At 36.1% G+C, this 18,908-nt stretch overlaps 3 protein-coding genes across 12 annotated transcripts in view; 2 read left to right on the forward strand and 1 right to left on the reverse strand.

The window, feature by feature from the left end:
- Supt20h (SPT20 homolog, SAGA complex component) overlaps nucleotides 1–9,504 on the forward strand; it is a 39,926-nt gene extending 30,422 nt beyond the window's left edge. For 6 of the 7 annotated variants that reach the window (XM_027928693.3, XM_071611535.1, XM_027928692.3 and 3 more), the window contains exons 23-25: nucleotides 1,468–1,596; nucleotides 6,412–6,517; nucleotides 9,026–9,504. In XM_027928693.3, coding sequence (XP_027784494.3) covers nucleotides 1,468–1,596; nucleotides 6,412–6,517; nucleotides 9,026–9,126 — 336 coding nt within the window. In that variant the 3' untranslated portion in view covers nucleotides 9,127–9,504. Of the gene's footprint in view, nucleotides 1–1,467; nucleotides 1,597–6,411; nucleotides 6,518–9,025 lie in introns of those variants that run through there. The other variant, XM_071611538.1, reaches the window with a different exon arrangement.
- On the reverse strand, nucleotides 9,419–16,221 carry Exosc8 (exosome component 8). The gene is made up of 11 exons (XM_027928702.3): nucleotides 16,183–16,221; nucleotides 15,124–15,160; nucleotides 14,886–14,949; nucleotides 14,480–14,553; nucleotides 13,330–13,375; nucleotides 12,634–12,739; nucleotides 12,503–12,548; nucleotides 11,694–11,790; nucleotides 10,854–10,974; nucleotides 9,960–10,066; nucleotides 9,419–9,631 (listed from the first exon to the last, which is right to left on the reverse strand). Exons 1-11 carry the CDS (start codon nucleotides 16,197–16,199, stop codon nucleotides 9,516–9,518), a joined length of 831 nt encoding a protein of 276 aa, XP_027784503.1. The 5' UTR covers nucleotides 16,200–16,221; the 3' UTR covers nucleotides 9,419–9,515.
- Nucleotides 16,222–16,303: 82 nt separating this feature from the next.
- Alg5 (ALG5 dolichyl-phosphate beta-glucosyltransferase) overlaps nucleotides 16,304–18,908 on the forward strand; it is a 48,393-nt gene continuing 45,788 nt past the window's right edge. Inside the window, exon 1 of one of the 4 annotated variants that reach the window (XM_027928700.3) lies at nucleotides 16,304–16,440. Coding sequence is in view for 2 of the 4 variants with exons in the window: in XM_027928698.3 (XP_027784499.3) it covers nucleotides 17,791–17,856 (66 nt within the window). In the remaining 2 variants the exon portion in view is untranslated. Of the gene's footprint in view, nucleotides 16,441–16,464; nucleotides 16,585–16,612; nucleotides 16,691–17,733; nucleotides 17,857–18,908 lie in introns of those variants that run through there. The other 3 variants (XM_027928699.3, XM_027928701.3, XM_027928698.3) reach the window with 3 other exon arrangements.

Below are 18,908 nucleotides of genomic sequence, written 5' to 3' on the forward strand. Positions count from 1 at the left end.
TGGCATAGCTGTGGATTATTGGAAAATAACAACCGACCTGGTATTTAGGAATAACAAATTTGGAAATTTGTTTAGAAGTTAAAACGTAAAACTTAGTTCTTAAAAATTACGTAGTGTCAATATTGGCAGTCTGTAATTGTAGAATGGTATACTTACAATATGGAGAAGACTGCATATCATATTGGTTTATTTCTTGTGTGTGTGCATGGTGTGTGTGCATGTGTGTGTTGCTTCAGATTGAACCCATGGACCCATGGCCTTGCACAGCTAGTCAGGCACTCTACCAGTAAGCTACAGCTCCCATATTGGTTTATTCCTACACCATATTGCTTTTGAAATTCTCTTGGGGACTTTCTCCCACCTTTTTTTTTTTTTTTTTGGTACTGGGTATTGAACCCAAGGGCACTTAACCACTGAGCCACATCTCCAGCCCTTTTCTTTTTTAATTTTTATTTTGAGACAGAGTCTTGCTAAATTGCTTTGGGCCTCAAGAATCCTGCCTAATCCTCCTGAGTCGCTGGGATTACAGGCATACCCGCTGCACCCAGCTACTTTTTTCTGCTTTTAAGAGGAGTGAGGAAATCCTTTATAACAAGAACAGAGCCACTTTATCAGGTCATATTTTTTTCCTCCATTTACTAATTGGGGAAGGAACATTCAGCTATGCTGAATACCTATGCTATGTGTCATTTTACCTACCAGTGATCTGTGCTAGATGTAGGTTTTTTGACTAAAGGATTTTTCTTTTTTTATTTTGGTCCCAACTGTATAAACCTAAGTGTTCTGTAGCTAGAATTTCCTTTGAGTTTATTCTGAGGACCTCAATGTTTATAGCTTAAACCCTTACACAGCATAAAATGGAAACTTTATTTCTGGTACACTTGGAAAGCATCGCTTTAATTTTTAATCTGGAGTTTTCTGAATGCTTCTTAATTTTTATTTAAATTAATTTAGGTTTGGAGTGAGAGAGCAAGGAATAGTCTCTATGCAAATTATGGACATCTAATACATTTTATTTTCAACTCCAGAAGTCCTCACTATGTTATATTAAAATCCATGTATTTTTGTTTTTTTGGCAAAGCTAGAACAGATTTGAGTTGGGTTGTCAATATACATTTCTTATTCACAACTTTTTTCTAATGCATTTAATGCTTTTTGGTATTGATACAACTGAAGAGTTAAATTTAGCTAACTATTAACTTGAAGCACAAGGATTTGTGTTTAGAAGTGTGAATGTATTTGGGACCCCAAAGTAATAGTACTTAAAAATTACTTTTAAACAGACTTTTCTTATGAACAGTCAATTTGTTCTGTTTTTCTTTTTGTTCACTTCTGTTTCTTCAGTGCCTAGAAGAGTGCCTGACATAGTAAATGCTCCAAAATTATCTTTGAAATAAAGAAATACAAATATTTCACAGAAAAACAATGTCAAACTGGCTAATAAATTCTTGTTTAAATTCTGAATAGCTTCCTGGTGGTTCACTCATTTTTAACACCCTGCAGCAGCAGCAGCAGCAGCAACAACAGCTCTCACAGTTTGCACCACAACAACCTCAGCAGCCCGCAACTTCTAGCCCTCAGCAGCCAGGAGAACAGGTATGGGTGTTTCAGCCTTCCCTATGTTTAATTTGTCAGTACTAGCTATCAGTCAGTTTGTGTGTACCTTTTTTTTTTTCCTTAGTGGTACTGAGGAAGAAACCCAGGGCCTTATGCATGCTAGGCAAGCGCTCTACCATGGAGCTATATCAGGGTGCATATTTCTGATAGAAAAGCTATGGTAAATAAAACATGTCTCTGTCTTACACAGGAATCAGGTTCAGAAAACAGATCACATAAAGCCATACACTGAATGGCAGAACGAGGTCTTTTTGCCCCTGTACCCCATGTATTTTCTGCTCAGTCATTGCCCTCTGTGGGATTTTGTTGCTGTTGGAATAGAGTTATTTCTATTGTCATGAAGTGTAGAGCAGTGTGAATACAGGCAGATACACATATTGAACACTGCCAAATAGAAATTGATTAGAACAGCGGTAATTAAAGTAGAGGAAGAAGTACATGTGTTTCTGAACCTTGGCTACACTTTGGAATCATCTGGGAAACTAAAGTACTGATTTCTTCCTGGTCTCACCTCCAGAGTTTCTGTTAGCTCACAAAAATGTTCATCAGTCCATTGGCACAAGTCTTCCTAAGTTATCTTGGTTGAATAAAGTTCATTCTCTAGTAGATTCCTCAGAAAAGACACATTTAAAACTATTTTTATTCTTTGTACATTAAGAATTCTGTAGCTGATAAAATCCGTAATTTGCTTTCTTTCATTTTGTTTATTTTTAACTGATAAAATACATATAACATAAAAATTTGCTGTTTTAACCATTTTTAAGTGGCAGTATAGTAGCGTTATGTATTTAACATTATTGTGCAGTAGATTTGTAGAATTTTTTTCATGTAGTAAAACTGAAACTATATATCCAGTAAATAACTACTTCCTGTTTTCTCCTCCTCTTAACCTCTGGCAACTACTGTTCTACTTTTTTCAGTGAATTTAACTACTATAGTTACTGCATATATGTGAAATCATAACATGTCTTTAAAGATATCATTCTTTGGGATATGTACCCAGAAGTTATCTTGCTGGATCTTATTGGTCATTTCGTTTTTACTTTTTTGAGAAGCACCATATCGTTTTTCCGTAGTAGCTGCACCATTTTACAGTTTTACTTACAGTGTATAGAGTTGCATTTTGTTCAAATCCTCACTGGTATTTATATTTTCTGATGTTTTGTTTATTTATAGTACTGGAGATCAGACCCAGGACCTTGAGCATGTTAAGTGTGCATTAAGCTACACTCCTGCGCACCCCCCTCGTTTTTTTTTTTTGTTGTTTTTTTTTGTTGTTTGTTTTTTTGTTTTGCTGTTTTTAATAGCAGCCATCCTCATAAGTGTGAAGTGGTAATCTTATTGGTCTTCATTTGTATTTCCTTAGTGATTAATGATGTGGTGATCATTTTTATATGTTCTTTGGGGAAATGTCTATTCAGATCATTTTGCAATTTTTTAAATTAGGTTATTGGGGTTTTATTGTTTTTCTTAAGTTGTAGAAGTTCGGTATACATTCTTTATATACACATATCAGATAATATAACTTCCAAATATTTTTTGTATTTTTCCCATCTCCTCAGAGCTAACTTATTTCATTTGTGGGTTGCTTTTTCAGTCCTCTGATTATATTCTTTGCACACAAGTTTTTTGATGTGGGCCATTTTATTTATTTTTACTTTCTTTGCCTGTGTTTTAGGGTCTTGTTGAAGAAATCATAATCATTTCCAAATCCATTGTCATGATGCTTTTCCCCTGTTTTTCACTAAGACCTCTGTATAGTTGTAGGTCTCTTAAAAATTGTTGAGTGCGTACCATTGACTTGCTTTTGTATGTATTGGAAGTCTGATGTCAGCCTAATTATCTTGCTTTTGTAAGTGTATTTAACTGTTCATGTCAGCTAGAGGCCCCAAAAGGTTTGTTTGTTTTTTCCTTCAAGATCAAATATTTTCATTATGATATGTGTCAGAATGAGTCTTTTCTAGGTCTTTCCTGTAGAGCCTATTGTGTAGGTTCAGGTTTCTTTATTTCCTGAACATTTTATTGGATCATGGATTTCTGATTTCTTATAGTGGAATCTTATATTATTGGCTTTAGGTTCCATTCTTTCCTAAAATAAAAATTTAATTTTATGCATTTACTTTTCAGTAATTCTTAAGCTGCTTTCTATAATTTTTGATACATTATGGCTTCATCTTCATTGCCTAGAAGGGTCTGTCATTATATATTCCTCCTAAATGGACTTTAAAGATATCTTTGATTTCTAAATGTGTGTGAATTTTCTAGATTATTTTTCTGTAACTGATTTCTAGTTTAAATCCACTACCATCTGAAAATGTCTTTTAAGTTTGTTGAGGTTTGTTATATGATCTAGAATACAGCCTGTCTTGATTAACATTCCACATATAGTTGAAAAAAATTTGTGTCACACATTAGTGATGTTCTTTATTAGAGCATTTGGTGATAGTGTTCTGGTCCTGTATCCTTACTGATTTTTTTTCCTATGTATTCTATGAATCACTGAAAGAAGTCTTCAACCCAAACAATGGAAATTTCTCTTTCTCCTTTTGGTTCTTCTATCAGCTTTTGCAAAAGTTTTTTTTTTTTAAAGCTGTTTTGTTAGGTGTGTATACATTTAGGACTGTTATGTACTTGATGTATCCATCAGTTAATAAATGGCCTCTTTTAACTCTGGACTTATTAATATTTTTTGCTTTCTCTTAAGATTATGATAGTATATTAAGTATGTCTTTTTCTTTTAATTATTTCCCAAGTGTTTTTATTTGTATTTTTGTTTGTTATTCAGTGTGTTTAGTCATTATTGTGCCTTTTTTTTTTTTTTTTTTTTTTTTGTATTTCCATTTGGTATTTTATAATGTTCTTTAGTTTTGTGGGCTGTTTTTAGTGGGAGATTTGTCCCAGCTATAGTTCTTTCATTTTGGGTTTTTCTTTTGTTTTATAATGGTTCTATTCTGAAATTGATGTAGTTTGCATTTTATATTGTTCATTTCCTAAATTGGATTCCAAGTTCAGGAGTGTCTTCTTAACGTCAGTTCCATGCTTGTCTGTGTAATTTCTTTATCTAACAAAAACCACTCAAGTAATTTTTGAAATGTCTGGCTTTTATTTTAAACTAAAATGTTATTTCACACACTTATTTGGGGTGGTAGCAAAGGTTGTACTTTGCAGAGTGAGTTTTTAACTTAATCACATCCAAGTTAATTTCTTTATATAATGTCCTATGGGTGTCGTGATTGAGAACCCTTAACTTTAGCGATGTGTCTCTTAAGATTTTCTCCTGCTTTCTTCTAACAATTTTGCAGTTTTCTATTTTAAATCTGTGACCTGTTTCTTAGTTAATTTTTGTGTAAGGTCTGTGACTTAGGTCTAGGAATTTGGGCTGTGAATATTCAGTTGCACTGTTATCATTTGTTGAAAAGCTATCCTTCCTCAGTTGAATTACTTTCGCACCTTTGTTATTTGACTGTGAATCTGTTCCTGGATTTTTCGTTCTGTTCCATTGATCTGTGGTCTACCCCTCAGCCAAAATCTTACTGTCTTGATCTCTGTGCACTCTGTCATAAGTCTTAAATCAGGCAGAGTGGTTCCTCCCACTTTATTCTTTTTTATAAAATTGTTGCTAATCTAGGTTCTTTTCCGTACAGATTCTAGAATCAGCTTGCCTATATTTACAAAAACCTTTTTGGGGTCTTTAAAGGAATTGAATAATTTTTTTAAAAAATATTTAATTTTTAGCTGGACACAATACCTGTATTTTTATGTGGTGCTGAGGATCAAACCCAGGGCTTTGCACATGCTAGACGAGCGCTCTACCACTGAGCCACAACCCCAGCCCCAGGAATTGAGTAATTTTTGAAGGAATTGATAAACTATCAATCTCTTTCAGGAAGAATTGCCTTTTTTGTTTTGCAAGTCTTACAATCAATGAACACAGACACACTATGTAGGACAAAATCAACATTTGAAGTTTTTAATGTATATATTTTGTATATATTTCATTAGATATACATTTATATGTAAGTTTTTTTATTCTATCTGTGCTATTATTTTCAGTTTCCATGTTTACTACTAGTATGCAGTATTGATTTTTTTTAATATTGACCTGTATTTTGCATTCTTACTTAAACTATTTTAATAGCTTTTTGCATTTTCCTTGGTATATCCTACATAAATGTTCATACCATTTGCATATAGGGACTTTTTTTTCCATTACGTTCTGTATGCCTTTTATTTCCTTTCTGCTAGCTAAGAAGTTTTGGTATTAGGTTGCAAGGGGTATTTTAAGCTTTAACCAATTGCTTTAGTGAAGCTTTGTAAAAGTCTTAACGGCAACAGTGAGACCCTGTCTTCTTTTTAAAAATCTTAATTATTAAAATGGCATCAAACAATTAGCATTGATTCAGTTTTGAAAAAGTTTCATTTCCTCTCTTTCAAATCTTGCTAATTCTGTTTACTTTGTATGGATGTGTAGTACTGGGGATTGAATTCAGGGGTACTACTCTACCACTGAGCCGAATTCTAGTCCTTTTTTATTTGGAGACTAGGTCTCACTAAGTTGCCAAGTTACCTGGACTAGTTTTGCATTTCTGATCCTCTTGCCTCAGCCTCCCAAGAATTGGGATTACCAGTTTCTGCTACCATGCCCAACCTAATTCTATATACTGTTAGTCTTTCTAATGTTATTTTTTAAAATAGAATTAATCTATTTTTTTCTCATACAGGAAAGAAACTAATTTCTTTTCACCAGCTCAATATTGTTTTTCCTTTGTATAAGTTATTATTTTTTAAATTCAGGGCTCTGAACAAGGTTCATCTAGTCAAGAACAGGCCTTATCTGCTCAGCAAGCTGCTGTTATTAACCTTACTGGAGTAGGAAGTTTTATGCAGTCACAGGCAGCTGGTAGGTATCTTTACATGCTGAATTTACTAAAAGTATCTAATCTATTAGAGATCTCACCACTTAAAATTCTTTTCTTTTCCTTCTTTGCAAGGTATGATTAGAAAAAGTAAAGCTATATTTAATTTGTGAACTATTAAATTAACTGGTGGCTGGCTGAAGTTTTTTTTTTTTTTTTTTTTAATCTTTTATTTTTGTGTGTGTGTGTGTTTGTTTGTGTTAATTCAGTACTTAAAAGAGCTGTGACTCACATGTAGTTAGAGCAGTTGTGTTTTCCTTATGTTAGTTTGTTGACAAAATTTTATCATGTATCCAAATCATGTTTTCCGTGTTTCCAAGCAATTAATTCTAACTCTTTGATATTTAGGACTACTTTCTCCTAGAATGCATAGTCTTTTGTCTCATTCTGATAGTTTGTGGTTGCATGACTTAAATCTTAACCATAGCATAACTTCTGTAAGCCACTTTTATCATTTGTTAAAAAAAATAATAAAAGAATTAAACTGAGAGACTACTCAGTGCTTCCAGCAATAAATAGTAAAATGAAAATAATGAATATTATCTTAACAATTGACAATAATTCTAATTTCACATTATTTAAAACACTAAGTCATGTGCATAAGAAAACTCTGAAAAAGTTTGAAAATTTAATGAATGCATTGTCAATATTTTCTCACCTGTGGGCTTACTATAATGTCTGTAGATTTTTATACAGCACTCTCCCCCGCCCGCCTTTATTATTTTGGTAATACTGGGAATTGGACCCAGTAGCACACCACCTCTGAACTATATCCCTACCTAGTCATTTTTATTTGAGACATGGTCTCACAAAATTGTCAGGCTGACAAATGAAAATCCTTCTGCCTCAGCTTTCCGAGTTGCTGGAATTACTGGCCTGCACCACCATGCCTGACTATAACTCCCAGTTTCTGAATTTCAAAGTCCTTTAGGATGGAATAATCAAGGTCTTTGTTTTGAAGATAATTAATTCATACGTAAAGTTTCCAAGTAGAAGTTTATAATTTTATATCTTTACCACACAAAGTTATAAATTTTCTAAAATAGCTGTAGTGTAAATTAGTAGAAATAAGTCATGTGAAAAATCATAAAGTGTTTCTGACTCCAGACTTGGCAATAATTACTTTGAGTTAAACTATGTAGGCCTTCCTTAAATCTTCTCATCTGTACAGGGAAGTGTTGAACTGATTACTGTGGTCCCAGTCAAATATAGTTTGTAGCCATCATTAAGCAAATAGTCTCACATTCATTACATCCTTTATTTAAAGCATTTGTCCACCAGCTTTATCCTTAGTTTGGATTTCTTTCATCTCCTTTTTCCTATTTCATTGGGTATATTTAAAAAATACTCTATTTTATATGGTACAAAATACTTCTATAAAATAGCACCAGTATCAAATTACATTGAGATGCAAGAGAGTGGGTAACGTGCTTTGGCACACATGTACTCCCTTACCTTTCTTTGTCCAGAAAGTTCTATAATTGGTGATATCCTCAACTAACAAGAGACTAAATTTATTCTGAAATGTCTGTGATTTGATACTTAAGATTAATCATACTGCTAACTTTTCTATTATTTCATTTCCTGTGTTGTCCTTTTCTAACTCTGGTAGCCTTCAAACTTTTTGACTGGCCTGCTTTCCCCTTCTCCTCTCTGTAGTGTTGTCTCAGCTTGGCTCTGCCGAGAACAGACCTGAGCAAAGCCTTCCTCAGCAGAGATTCCAGCTCTCCTCTGCCTTTCAACAGCAGCAGCAACAGATACAAGTAATCCAGCAACTTCACTCTGATACATTTTTTGATACTCAGATCCAAAAGTACCTCAAAATATCTTGCTTTAATTTCACTGTCTCATAAGACTGTAATTGGTAAATAACTTAGTAAACTTTTATTGAAAGTCTTAACATTTTAGCCAGTCAACTTGGAGCACTGGATATATTTTTGTACATTTAAGCCATACTCTTTTCCTAATTTAAAATTTTATTGACATGCTGGTGGCACCTTACCATATATTTTTTTCGTTTGTAGTATATTTTGAAATAGTTTTAAGTGCCAATTGTTAACTTTCTGATATTGTACTGCAGAAAAGTGTTCCTATTAGTCAGTGTCATACCTGTTTATTTAGAAAAATGTTATTAATTTAGGAAGGAAAATCAGCATATTAGAGTTGACAATCTTCATATTCAGGGTGGTTTCATATTGCTATAAACTATCATTATAAAACAAAATGGTAATTGAAGTTGCTGAGTTACTGCATTATAGACTGGCAGGGCAAAGTAATCCTTAAGTTTGCCAAGAGTTATTTTTAAAGCCCTCAGCAGGCTTCTGTGCCACTGGTGCTGTCTGACTGTGCATTGTCTCAATGTGTTATAGTCCCTTTTTGTTATCTTGGTGCTTTCTCCCTTTCAGTTGTGTTGTTTTCATCACTCTCAGAAAAAGCACCTGTCCATACCTGTCTGCTTTAACATAACTTGATTTTTTTCTTTCCTTTTGCAGCAGTTGCGATTCTTGCAGCATCAAATGGCTATGGCAGCAGCAGCAGCACAAACAGCTCAGCTACATCGTCATCGGCATACAGGCAGCCAGTCAAAAAATAAAATGAAGAGAAGCACACCAACCACTCCAAAATTATGAGTTATTTTTTCTTTTTTAAAAACACAACAGCATTGAATCAAAATAATTGTTTCTACTTCATTTTTTAAAATGTGTCAGTATTTTACATTGTTAGATGTACAAACTTTATACAGAAGCACAACCCTATGATTTTTAAATAAAAATGGGGAAATGGCTTAAGGAACCAGGGTTGGTTTGCCTAAGTCATTGCTTTTTAAAAATGGTTTCACTGTACATAATATATATGGAAGTGGCCTAAGAAATACTAGAAACATCTTTCAGAAGAATGTAGTTTGATATTTATTTAGTATAAAAAGTTTGTGCACAGTGTAACAATATAGTTTTTACAAATCTGTTCGGAATATGTGACTTTTTATTTGGGTTTCATACTATTAATTACTTCATCCATGAGTTTTTTTACTTCTTTGTGTCTTGTAACTGCACGGCTCATACAGTCCTGAAGTTTAGCTCCAGTGAGTCCACTTCCACCTGAAAAATTATTGTGCCAACAATTATAATTAGTTATTTTTATAAAACATGAAGTTCATAGCAAATTATAAAAGTAATAGGATGATGTTAATTATGGTCTCAAGACGTGCAAGTTATGTTTTAACATGACCTCCAAGAGATTCTGATCTACAACATAAGTTGTAAGAAATGTAAGAACTGCCATATACAATACATAAGTGTAAGGAACTTGAAGTAGCAAAGAAACTAGTAACCTTACTTTAGGTAAATAATAAAATATCCCTCATTCCACTTTGCCCACCTTAATAAAGTTTACATATGTTTAGGACTTGAAGGGATAGGAACATGCCTGGTTTATGAAGACAACAGAGTCTGCCTTCCTCATCCATTACTATTGTTAAGGTTCCTGTTGCCAGATGCTCCTCTTCTCCAGTAGGGTCAACTATCAGCAAAGTGCTATTTTAAAAAGAAGGGAAAAAAAAAAAAGTGGGTTATCCCATAACAAATGTTACTGTACTTTATTTCTTTAAATTGAACCCATGGCAATATACCACTAAGCTAAATCCCTAGTTCTTTTTGTTTTTAGACAGGGTCTCACTATGTCATTGAACCAGGCCTCAAAAACTCGCAGTCTACTTGGCCTCAGCATCCTGAATCACTGGGATTACAGGCATGTATCAACCCAGCCAACTGTTTCTTTAAAAGAACATTAAACATACTATTTGCCTTTTTAGCTCAGGTATAAAAAGAGCTAGAATAGAACTGGTAAGAAACCAAAAAATTAAGTAGTAACTTAAAATCCAATACTTGAAAAAAATTCTTTGCTGTTCAATTTTTTAATGTATTCAAATCCTTGGCAAATACTAAAGACATCATAGAGAACATACATGAAGCAAGTGGAAGGAGTGACTACAAATAATTTTGCAGGGATTCAAACTGCCCAGGGCAAAATAGGGTGTTATGGCCACCACAGAAATTTTTTGAGAGAAAGCTGAAAATAACAAGCCATTTCCTTAACACTGAATATAGACAATTTTTAAAATACATTAACTTACTCGCCAGGCACAGTGGCACATGTCTGTAATCCCAGCAACTTAGTCTGAGGCAGGAAGATTGCAAGTTCCAAGCCAGCCTGAGCAACTTAGCAACATCCTGTCTCAAATAAAAAGTAAAAAGGGCAAGGGGTGTAGCTCAGTGGTAAAGCTCCCCTCATTTAATCCCTGATACCAAAATAATAACTTACTCATCAAACACAGCAAAGGTAGTTGCCACAGGGTGAGTTCTAATATTCAAATAACTTTTCTTCTTTAAATTAACTTCTGCTAAAGCAGTTTCTTCATTTATAGTAACTTCAGGCAACTGTACTAAAGAAAAGAGAAACTTGTAAAGTCAGTCTCTACTTTTGAGTTAATTTTTTCTTCTATTTAATTTGACCAGAACATTAATAATCTTATTAGTGGAGATGAATATTGTTCAAAAACATCTGATGTTCCCGCCTCTTATTTTAAAAAAAATTAAGAAATGTCTAGTCACTTTCTACATGCTAGATACTATTTTAAGCATTTTCTCTGTATTCATTTAGTCAACATTTCACAAAAAGTATTATCTCCCTTTTATTAAACATGCAGAAGTTTCAGCTCAGAGTGGTAAAGCCAGAACTCAAATTTAAGTCCTATATTAAATTTGCTATATTGTAATATTACTATATTGTCTTCTTCCTCTAATTATCTGTTAGCAATTCAGTAATGCAATAATAGAGGATATGCCAAGATATTAAAATCCTGACGACTCACTACCTAGATTCCTTACTAAGAAACTTTACAGTTAAAGGTTATATTTATGGCCTCAGAGTAAAAACCAACAGAATCCATCATATCCCTTCTGACAAAGAACTTAAAAAATACTTGTTGACCTAAACTGTGGTTACAACTATCATTTCCTCAATTTTCATTAATTTTAGAACACACGAATAACTAAACATTAGAAATCTTTGAAAGTTTATTGAGCCATATATAAAATGTTTTCACAAAATAGAATTTTGACCCCATTAATAGAAATACTAATTTTTATTATGGTTGCTTACCATTTTTTAAAGCTGCTAATAAAGCAAATGTGCAGGCATCCAAAATGTTTCCATCATAGTCAAGGCAAATGAGATCACAGTATAGAACCCAAGCAAGCTAAAAATGGTTTGCACAAAAAAGAAATCTTACTGTGGACAGAAAATAGTATTTGATTGGATTTAAAAATCACAGAACCCTTTGTTAAATAAACAAGATAAACTTCAAGGCTCAAAAACTTAAAAGATTGACCTTTATAAAGAGGAAACAAAAAGAAAGTGAAAATTTTTTTGATTACCAACCTGATAAGTGAGAAACATCTCCATTCCCCTCAAGGGAGATATAGATGAAGAAATCTCCATTCTTATTGCTAGGTTAACAGATGAGGGAAGTACTTTAGAAAGCCCTATCTGAAACTCAAAAATGTACTTTCCCACAGATATTTCAATATAGGAAATGTTTAGGTTTTAAAATGTTAACTGTATGTAATCCAAGAGGAAAATCTCTCTAGGTCCTCCTCAGCCTAGTGTTAAGTGTTCAGACTTTTGGTATCCACCATGTACATTCACCTTTAAACACATTAGCACAATCAAAAATTAATCAGTTAAAAAAATAAAAGATGACTACATTTTTCTTCAAATTAAGGGAAGGAAATGAGCTTTAAAGAGCTGATAGGCAATCCAACTTGTTTTTTTATGAATAACAATTTATTTTGATAATTACAGAATAAGACTGAGTAGGCTATCAGGATTTCTTCTAATTGCCCTCTTTGCTGTATCCCCACAAACCCTTCTGAATTAATATAAGTTCATTGCTTCTCTATACATCTTACCTTTCCTGAAGAAATGCACAGGTCCTCTTTCTGAATTATCTGTGAACTTGATTTAATGACAAATAGCACAGTAAATGAAAGGTCAAAAACGTTGAAAATGAATGACAGTAAAATTTTATCAATAGTCTTACTTTTCAATGACATCTGCAATGAACTGGCTAGCTACTTGGGCCTCTTCTCCAGGAGGTCCAGACCGAAATCTCGATGAACACAGGGGTGGTAGATCCACATTAGGAACTGTTTAAAGAAACACTCTGCAGCTTTGTAGGACTCTCAGGGTTAAAAAGAAATTATTTCCCTGATGTTTTTTCCAGCTTTTTTAAATTTTTTAAACATCCATGTTAGGACACAATCATCCTAATAAATCCTTCACCAAATTTTTCCTGGTTTATTTCAAAATGAACTGTTTACACCCAACTTTTTCTTTTGTTATGCTGGGGATTGAACCCAATGCCTTGCTCATGTTTGGCAAGCACTTTTTTTTTCCCCAATGTTGGCTCCTACCATAAAGAACAGATCATCCAAGACAACAACAAAAACAAGTATTAGGGAAAACAAAGTTTGTAATGACAGCCCTCTGACTAAAAAAATTCCGTTTCCTTTGTTGATGACACGTGAATATATGAACAATAAATAACCAAGTTTGACAAAAAGTTAAATTTCAAAGCTGACTTTGACACAGAAAACTTTTTGAGAATATGCTTTACTCCTTGTATTTCTGAATGTTAGGAATTGCTGTCTAAAGCAACTACTAGGACTTATCAAGAATTGTTAGTATTAAATGTGTTAAACTATTTATATTAAAATTATAAAATCACTGAACTTACCAACATATCCTTTATCAGGGGCATCTGTTGGTGGTGCTGCAAATTCCTATACAAGCAAATAAATGTTTTCTATTGAAAGAAGATACTAAAAAATTGTGAAGACGGTTTACTATACAGTTATGAAAAGCTCTACTAAAAACAAGCTTAGCTAATTGTCAGATCATAAGCATCTACTATGTCTGAGGAATTGTGTCAGAGGGTCTAAGAATGTTAGCACCAATCCTTACATCTCTGTGAGGTAAAAAGGAATAAAGTACAGAATATTACCTAGGGATCTTTTCAATAAGATTAATTGGGTTTCTGCCCCACCCTTCTACTCATTCAGTAGGCAAGAATCTAAATTATTCCTCAGATGATACTAACAGCCAGATTTAGGCACCACTAGCATACAGGTCAAGAACCAAAGCTCTTAAATCACTAACCCAGTTTGAATGTCAGACCACACTTACTGAGAGATTTAATAGTGCCTACTTTTAGGGTTGTTCATGATGATCAAATAAAATAAGGCCATTAAATCCCTAGCATAAAACCTGGTAAGAAATAAAAGCTCAAATCTTGAAAATTTCACCCCAACTTTACCAAAGAAGAAAATCAGGTTAAGTAACAGGTTGTAATAAGTTAAAAAGCAAAGACTTTAGAATCGGATTTACACCTCAAGTTCTATTTATGAGCCTTGTGTGTCCGGACAAGTTACTGAACCACATGTTAAAACAGGAAATGGAAACTAGATAATTTTGTACCCAACCTAATAAGGTACCTGAAACCTTAGGTACTCAGGTACTCAGTTAATTCCCTCAAACTTTTCTTTTGAACAATCTCAAGTGTCTGCACATTTACAAACATTATTACTGGCTAAGAAGGCATCACCCTATTAGTTTCTCAAATGATACAACCAAATTCTTTAAAAACTTAGTTGTGATGAGGATTATGTTTTACTGTGGCCATTTTTCAAATATTCATGAATCATAAGCTTTTAAGATAATAAGGGTCATATTATCTAAAACATGGGTAAAAGCTCCTAGGATACTTAATACAAAAAAATTAACAGATGACTGTAATCAATAGCAGAATTACAAATGTATAATACTATCTAATAATTATATGAAGCTGATTTAGTATGTCAAATGTCAATAAGACATATTAAACCTACCGCTTTAACTCCACAAACTACTGTAGTGTTCCCCAGCTTCACTAAAGCAGAACCATCTGCTGTACTAATTGAACCTGAAAACATAAGTGCAGTATTTAAGCAAAATGAAATGTCCTTAAAGGGAAAACAACTATAGCATTATCTATACAATAAACTGTGTTTCTAATACATGACTATTTTGCAACATATTTCAGTTACCTAATGTTTTAAGATTTCCCTGTCCTTGAATTTATGTTAGTAATTTTTATTCAGTCACAGGGCTATTGTACAGATAGAAATCTCTTTACAGAAATCTCTTTACAGAATATCCTCAAATCCCATATACATAGTACAATCTAACTTGGAAAAAAAAAAAAAAAAAGAACTTTGGAATGCCATACAAGCTGAAATAAAAATAGACCCTCACCTATGTTGACAGTTGTGGTTCTGAATTCACCAAGTTCTCTTCCATCAGGACGACAGTTTTCTTTCTAAATGTTTTTTTCAGGAAAATAGATTACATGTGTATTTTACATATAACAAGAGAAACATATTAGACCTCATTAATTCAAATTAATTAAATGAATCTGTCTTTAAAAGAAGCATGATATTGTTATCAAACACTTTACTAAAAGGAGTAACATGTGCATCACCACTTTACTCACCAAAAATCTCCTGTAATACTCCATAGGTTCCACAGTTCTGAAATGCATTACAAATATTACTATTGTAAGTTAATGACACTTTACATAAATCCAAAATCTAGCAGATTTTAAGTGATGTGCAGCACATCACCACAATCTGTAACTTTTTTTCACGAATTCTGATGATTGTTAACACCTATAAGTAATTACTGAAAGTAGATACCCTTGCAGTAGCAATCACATTCCACTATTGGCCTTAACTCTCAATCATAGGATTGCAATCCAAAACCCTTTGAGACATCTTTAAAAGAGGATTAATCCGGTCGTTAAAATAATCATGTCATTCTTGCTCTAAAGGGGGGATTCTTAACCTAGTGGTCATGAGAAAGGATCTTTACATTTACTACACTGAAATTTAGCATATTATTCCACTATAGCTACAAAGTAATAAATCTTGAATAGCAGTACCTGCAACTTCAATATCTACCGAGATCATAAATGTTTTCGTTTTTGTACTTGTGGGAGATAAACATAAGTTCACGGTTACTTTGAAATTGCCAACACTACACTCGCCATTACATTTTTTTTGTTCAAGGTTTATAACCCGAGTACAAAAATAACTATTTCAGCATCACTGGTTCCAAATAAGATTTGGAATCTTTATTTCGCTCATTTAAAAACTTTTGACAGTCCACAGGCTTCACCAGAGTGGCACCAAGAGTGAAATCTTCCGAGGGAGGCACAATTCTTTTAGAAATAAATTACGGGAGGTGGGGAGCCGGGCAGCACGTGGCTTAAAGGGTTACAGCCGCACCTCCCTGGACTGTGCGCTCACTAGGCACCAGGTTTCTAGCGCGCGGTGGGGACCGGGCTCTACAGAAACCCTCTACTCCGTCCCACGTGGGGGGAGAAGCGCCTCTCCTGGCACTGCGACTACCGCCGGGTCCCCCTCCCGTCGCCTAGGAAAGGAGCGAGACCCAGACGGAGTCGGCCTCCAGGACAGAGCACCGAACTAAGGGTTAAGGGAAGCCGCCATCCGCCTGGAAGCACCGCTAGGGCCCGCCGGCCGCCAACACTCACTTGAACCCGGCCGCCATCTTCCCGCTCGCGCGCCTGCGCCTGCGCGGACCTCCCGCCCGCGCCAGCTCTGCGGTCGCACTTTCGACGAGAGCTCCCTGGCACTCCCGCGGCTGGAGACTCGGAAGGCTGGACTCCGCGAAGCTGGTCCTGGTGGCGCTCCGCACCGCCCTACCCTAGCGAGAGCCTTTCTAGGTTTTCTTGCCTGTGGCGTATTTTTAGCGAATCTGCTATTAGACCAGTGTCCCTCTTTAGAAAAAGGTTTGTAGTTCAGAATAAAGCCAACAATTTAAAAGAAAACCGAGTTTATAGCAAAGAAGTCTGTAGATATGAAACATCATTCCAATGTTTCTACGTCCATTTCCCGTCGGTCTTAGGCTGGCCCCTGGGATGGCCTCTCCCCAGGTAACGGGCTCTCCGCTCCAGCACCTGAGAAATGTGAACTTTTCACTTTCTCAGCGGTTGACTGCCGTGACAAGGCTTTCAGCTCCTTCCTAGGCAGGATTACTAGGTAAAATACTGGACACCTGGCCAGATGGGAACGCCTTGTGTGTAAGGAAAGAAACGAATGAGGAAATAAAGAGGAGAGACAGCTCAATAGTGACACCGGTTTATTCGGGACAAACCAGCGAAGGGCCCCAGCGGAGACTGAGACCTCTCTTCCACTTACAGCCTGGAGTAGATATAGGGGCATGAGAGAGTGGGGGGAGTTTTGCAATTAGGGGATTGTCAATGAAAGGTTCTTTGGGTTGTCCCCTCTATTCTTTGAGGTGGTCACTATTCCATGTCCATCCAGGTGTTTTCAGTATTTCAGTCCCAGACAACAATTTCCTTTATTTGTATGATGATGAAGTTTTGTTTGGGTTTCCTTGCATGATGATGTATTGTCTGGGGTTTAAAATCAGGCTGAGTCAGAGTGACTGTGAGGTGGCTCTTGTGCTAAGATGGAGGATATATTTCAAAACGGTGTTTACTGTATCTAGTTCTACCTAACATTATGAACAGTATTTTTTTTTAATATGAGTATACCCCCAAATAGTGCATGTTATTAGTTGCTACCAGTGCTGGGAATAGGGGAGCAGGGAAAGTTTGAGTGGTGGTGAATGCACAGCATTGTGTATTATACATTTAAAATGGTGAGTACTCAAATTTGTACTATAGAGCAAAGTATGTGCACGTACTAATGAGGCTTAATGAGTCCTACTATTATGTTTAATCACAGTGCACTGCACCAATAAAAGTTGTGAAAATTAATGTAACAAACCAAAATATTTAAATATGTGAGCTGTATAATATATGAAATATATCTCACTAAGGATGTTTTAAAAAATTAGTTGTATTGTTGTTTATCTGAAACGCAAATTAAGTAGGCTTTTTGCATTTTACTTGCTAATCTGGAAAGCGAGCTGCTTGTTCTTCGCTTGACCGCGCGGGTACGCTGTGAACAGCGCTGGCTCCGGGGTCGCGGCTGAGATTGGCCGCGCGGGGGCGCTGTGGGCGGCGGGCGCCCGGCGGCGCGTCCTCCTCGGCGGCGGAAGGCGGAACTCCTGGAGCGCTTCCGCGTGTGTGTAGGTGCTGGATAGGGCGGGAGGTGGCGGCTCGGCATGGAGAATGGCTCCGCTCCTGCTGCAGCTGGCGGTGCTCTGCGTGGCGCTGGCGGCCGCAGCCCTCATACTGGTGAGCACCGGGTTGGGGACCGGCGCGACCTGAACTCACGCCCTCCCGGAGGCTGCGGCTCCCAGGCGTCTCCTACTCAGCGCTGCCGGTTCCTGGACGTGTCCCTTTTCACCCTGCTTTCCCCCCAGTTCCTCCAGGGTTCCTCTCCAGGATTTTCACCCCACCCCTCTTTTTAATACTTTTTATTTATCTTTACTTACTTAAGACTCTTTATTTATTTGGAATAATATTTGCCTGTGTGCCCGGGGCCTCGGGACGCGCCCACTCAGCCCGGTCAGCCCAGACCGCTGCCTTGGCCCTCGCTCACCCGGCCTGTCAGCCCAGACCTCTCCAAGGCCTTTCCCCCAGCCTGGAGTCTCTGCAGTTCGGCCCCACCTGGGGAGGTCTTCAACCCCCAGAAGGGTGCCATATGTTAAGGATTGGAATGATTCGATGGATCAAGAAGAACCTCTGGGAAAGCAGAGTGAGCAAGAGAAACAGGCCTTGTCTTCTCCTCTTCTGGCTGTGGGTCCTTAGGTCCCAGAATTAGACACTTCAGATTTGCTGCCTCTGTAAACAGCAGAACAATAGAATTCAAACCAAGATTTCCTCTGCCATTAATCTGGAAGTATAAAAACATTGTAAACACTTGCTGATCTATAGAACAGAATACTTGCCAAGTGAACTCTCTTCCACATAATTTGGAATGAGCCTACCATCTAGTTAGTAAACGGAGAGTATTTCAGCATCCTTGGCATTCAGATCAGCTGCCTAGACAGCAATGCCAGGAAGGCCACTTTGCCATCTTCCCCAGAGGGTTGTAAATTTACAACTTAGGAACATACTAATTTTGAGACCGCGTCTGAGACATCTGAGACACTGAGGCTCTTAACTAAATTGCTGCAGCCGGCCTCAGCCTCCTGCGTTGCTGGGATTACAGATGTGTATCATACATGGGTGTTCTTTGTATTGTTGATGACTGCCATTCTAACTGGAGTGAGATAAAATCTCAATGTAGTTTTGATTTGCATTTCCCTAATTACTAAAGATATTTAACTTTTTATATATTTGTT

The sequence above is a fragment of the Marmota flaviventris genome, chromosome 4 (genome assembly GCF_047511675.1).
Source record: "Marmota flaviventris isolate mMarFla1 chromosome 4, mMarFla1.hap1, whole genome shotgun sequence".
Lineage (NCBI taxonomy): Eukaryota > Metazoa > Chordata > Mammalia > Rodentia > Sciuridae > Marmota > Marmota flaviventris.

Coding starts and splice junctions, on each gene's coding strand:
- Exosc8 (XM_027928702.3), bottom strand. Junction 12,740..13,329: donor CCCTGATAAAGGATATGTTG/GTAAGTTCAGTG, acceptor TTCTTTAAACAG/TTCCTAATGTGGATCTACCA. Junction 12,549..12,633: donor ATTGCAGATGTCATTGAAAA/GTAAGACTATTG, acceptor CATTAAATCAAG/TTCACAGATAATTCAGAAAG.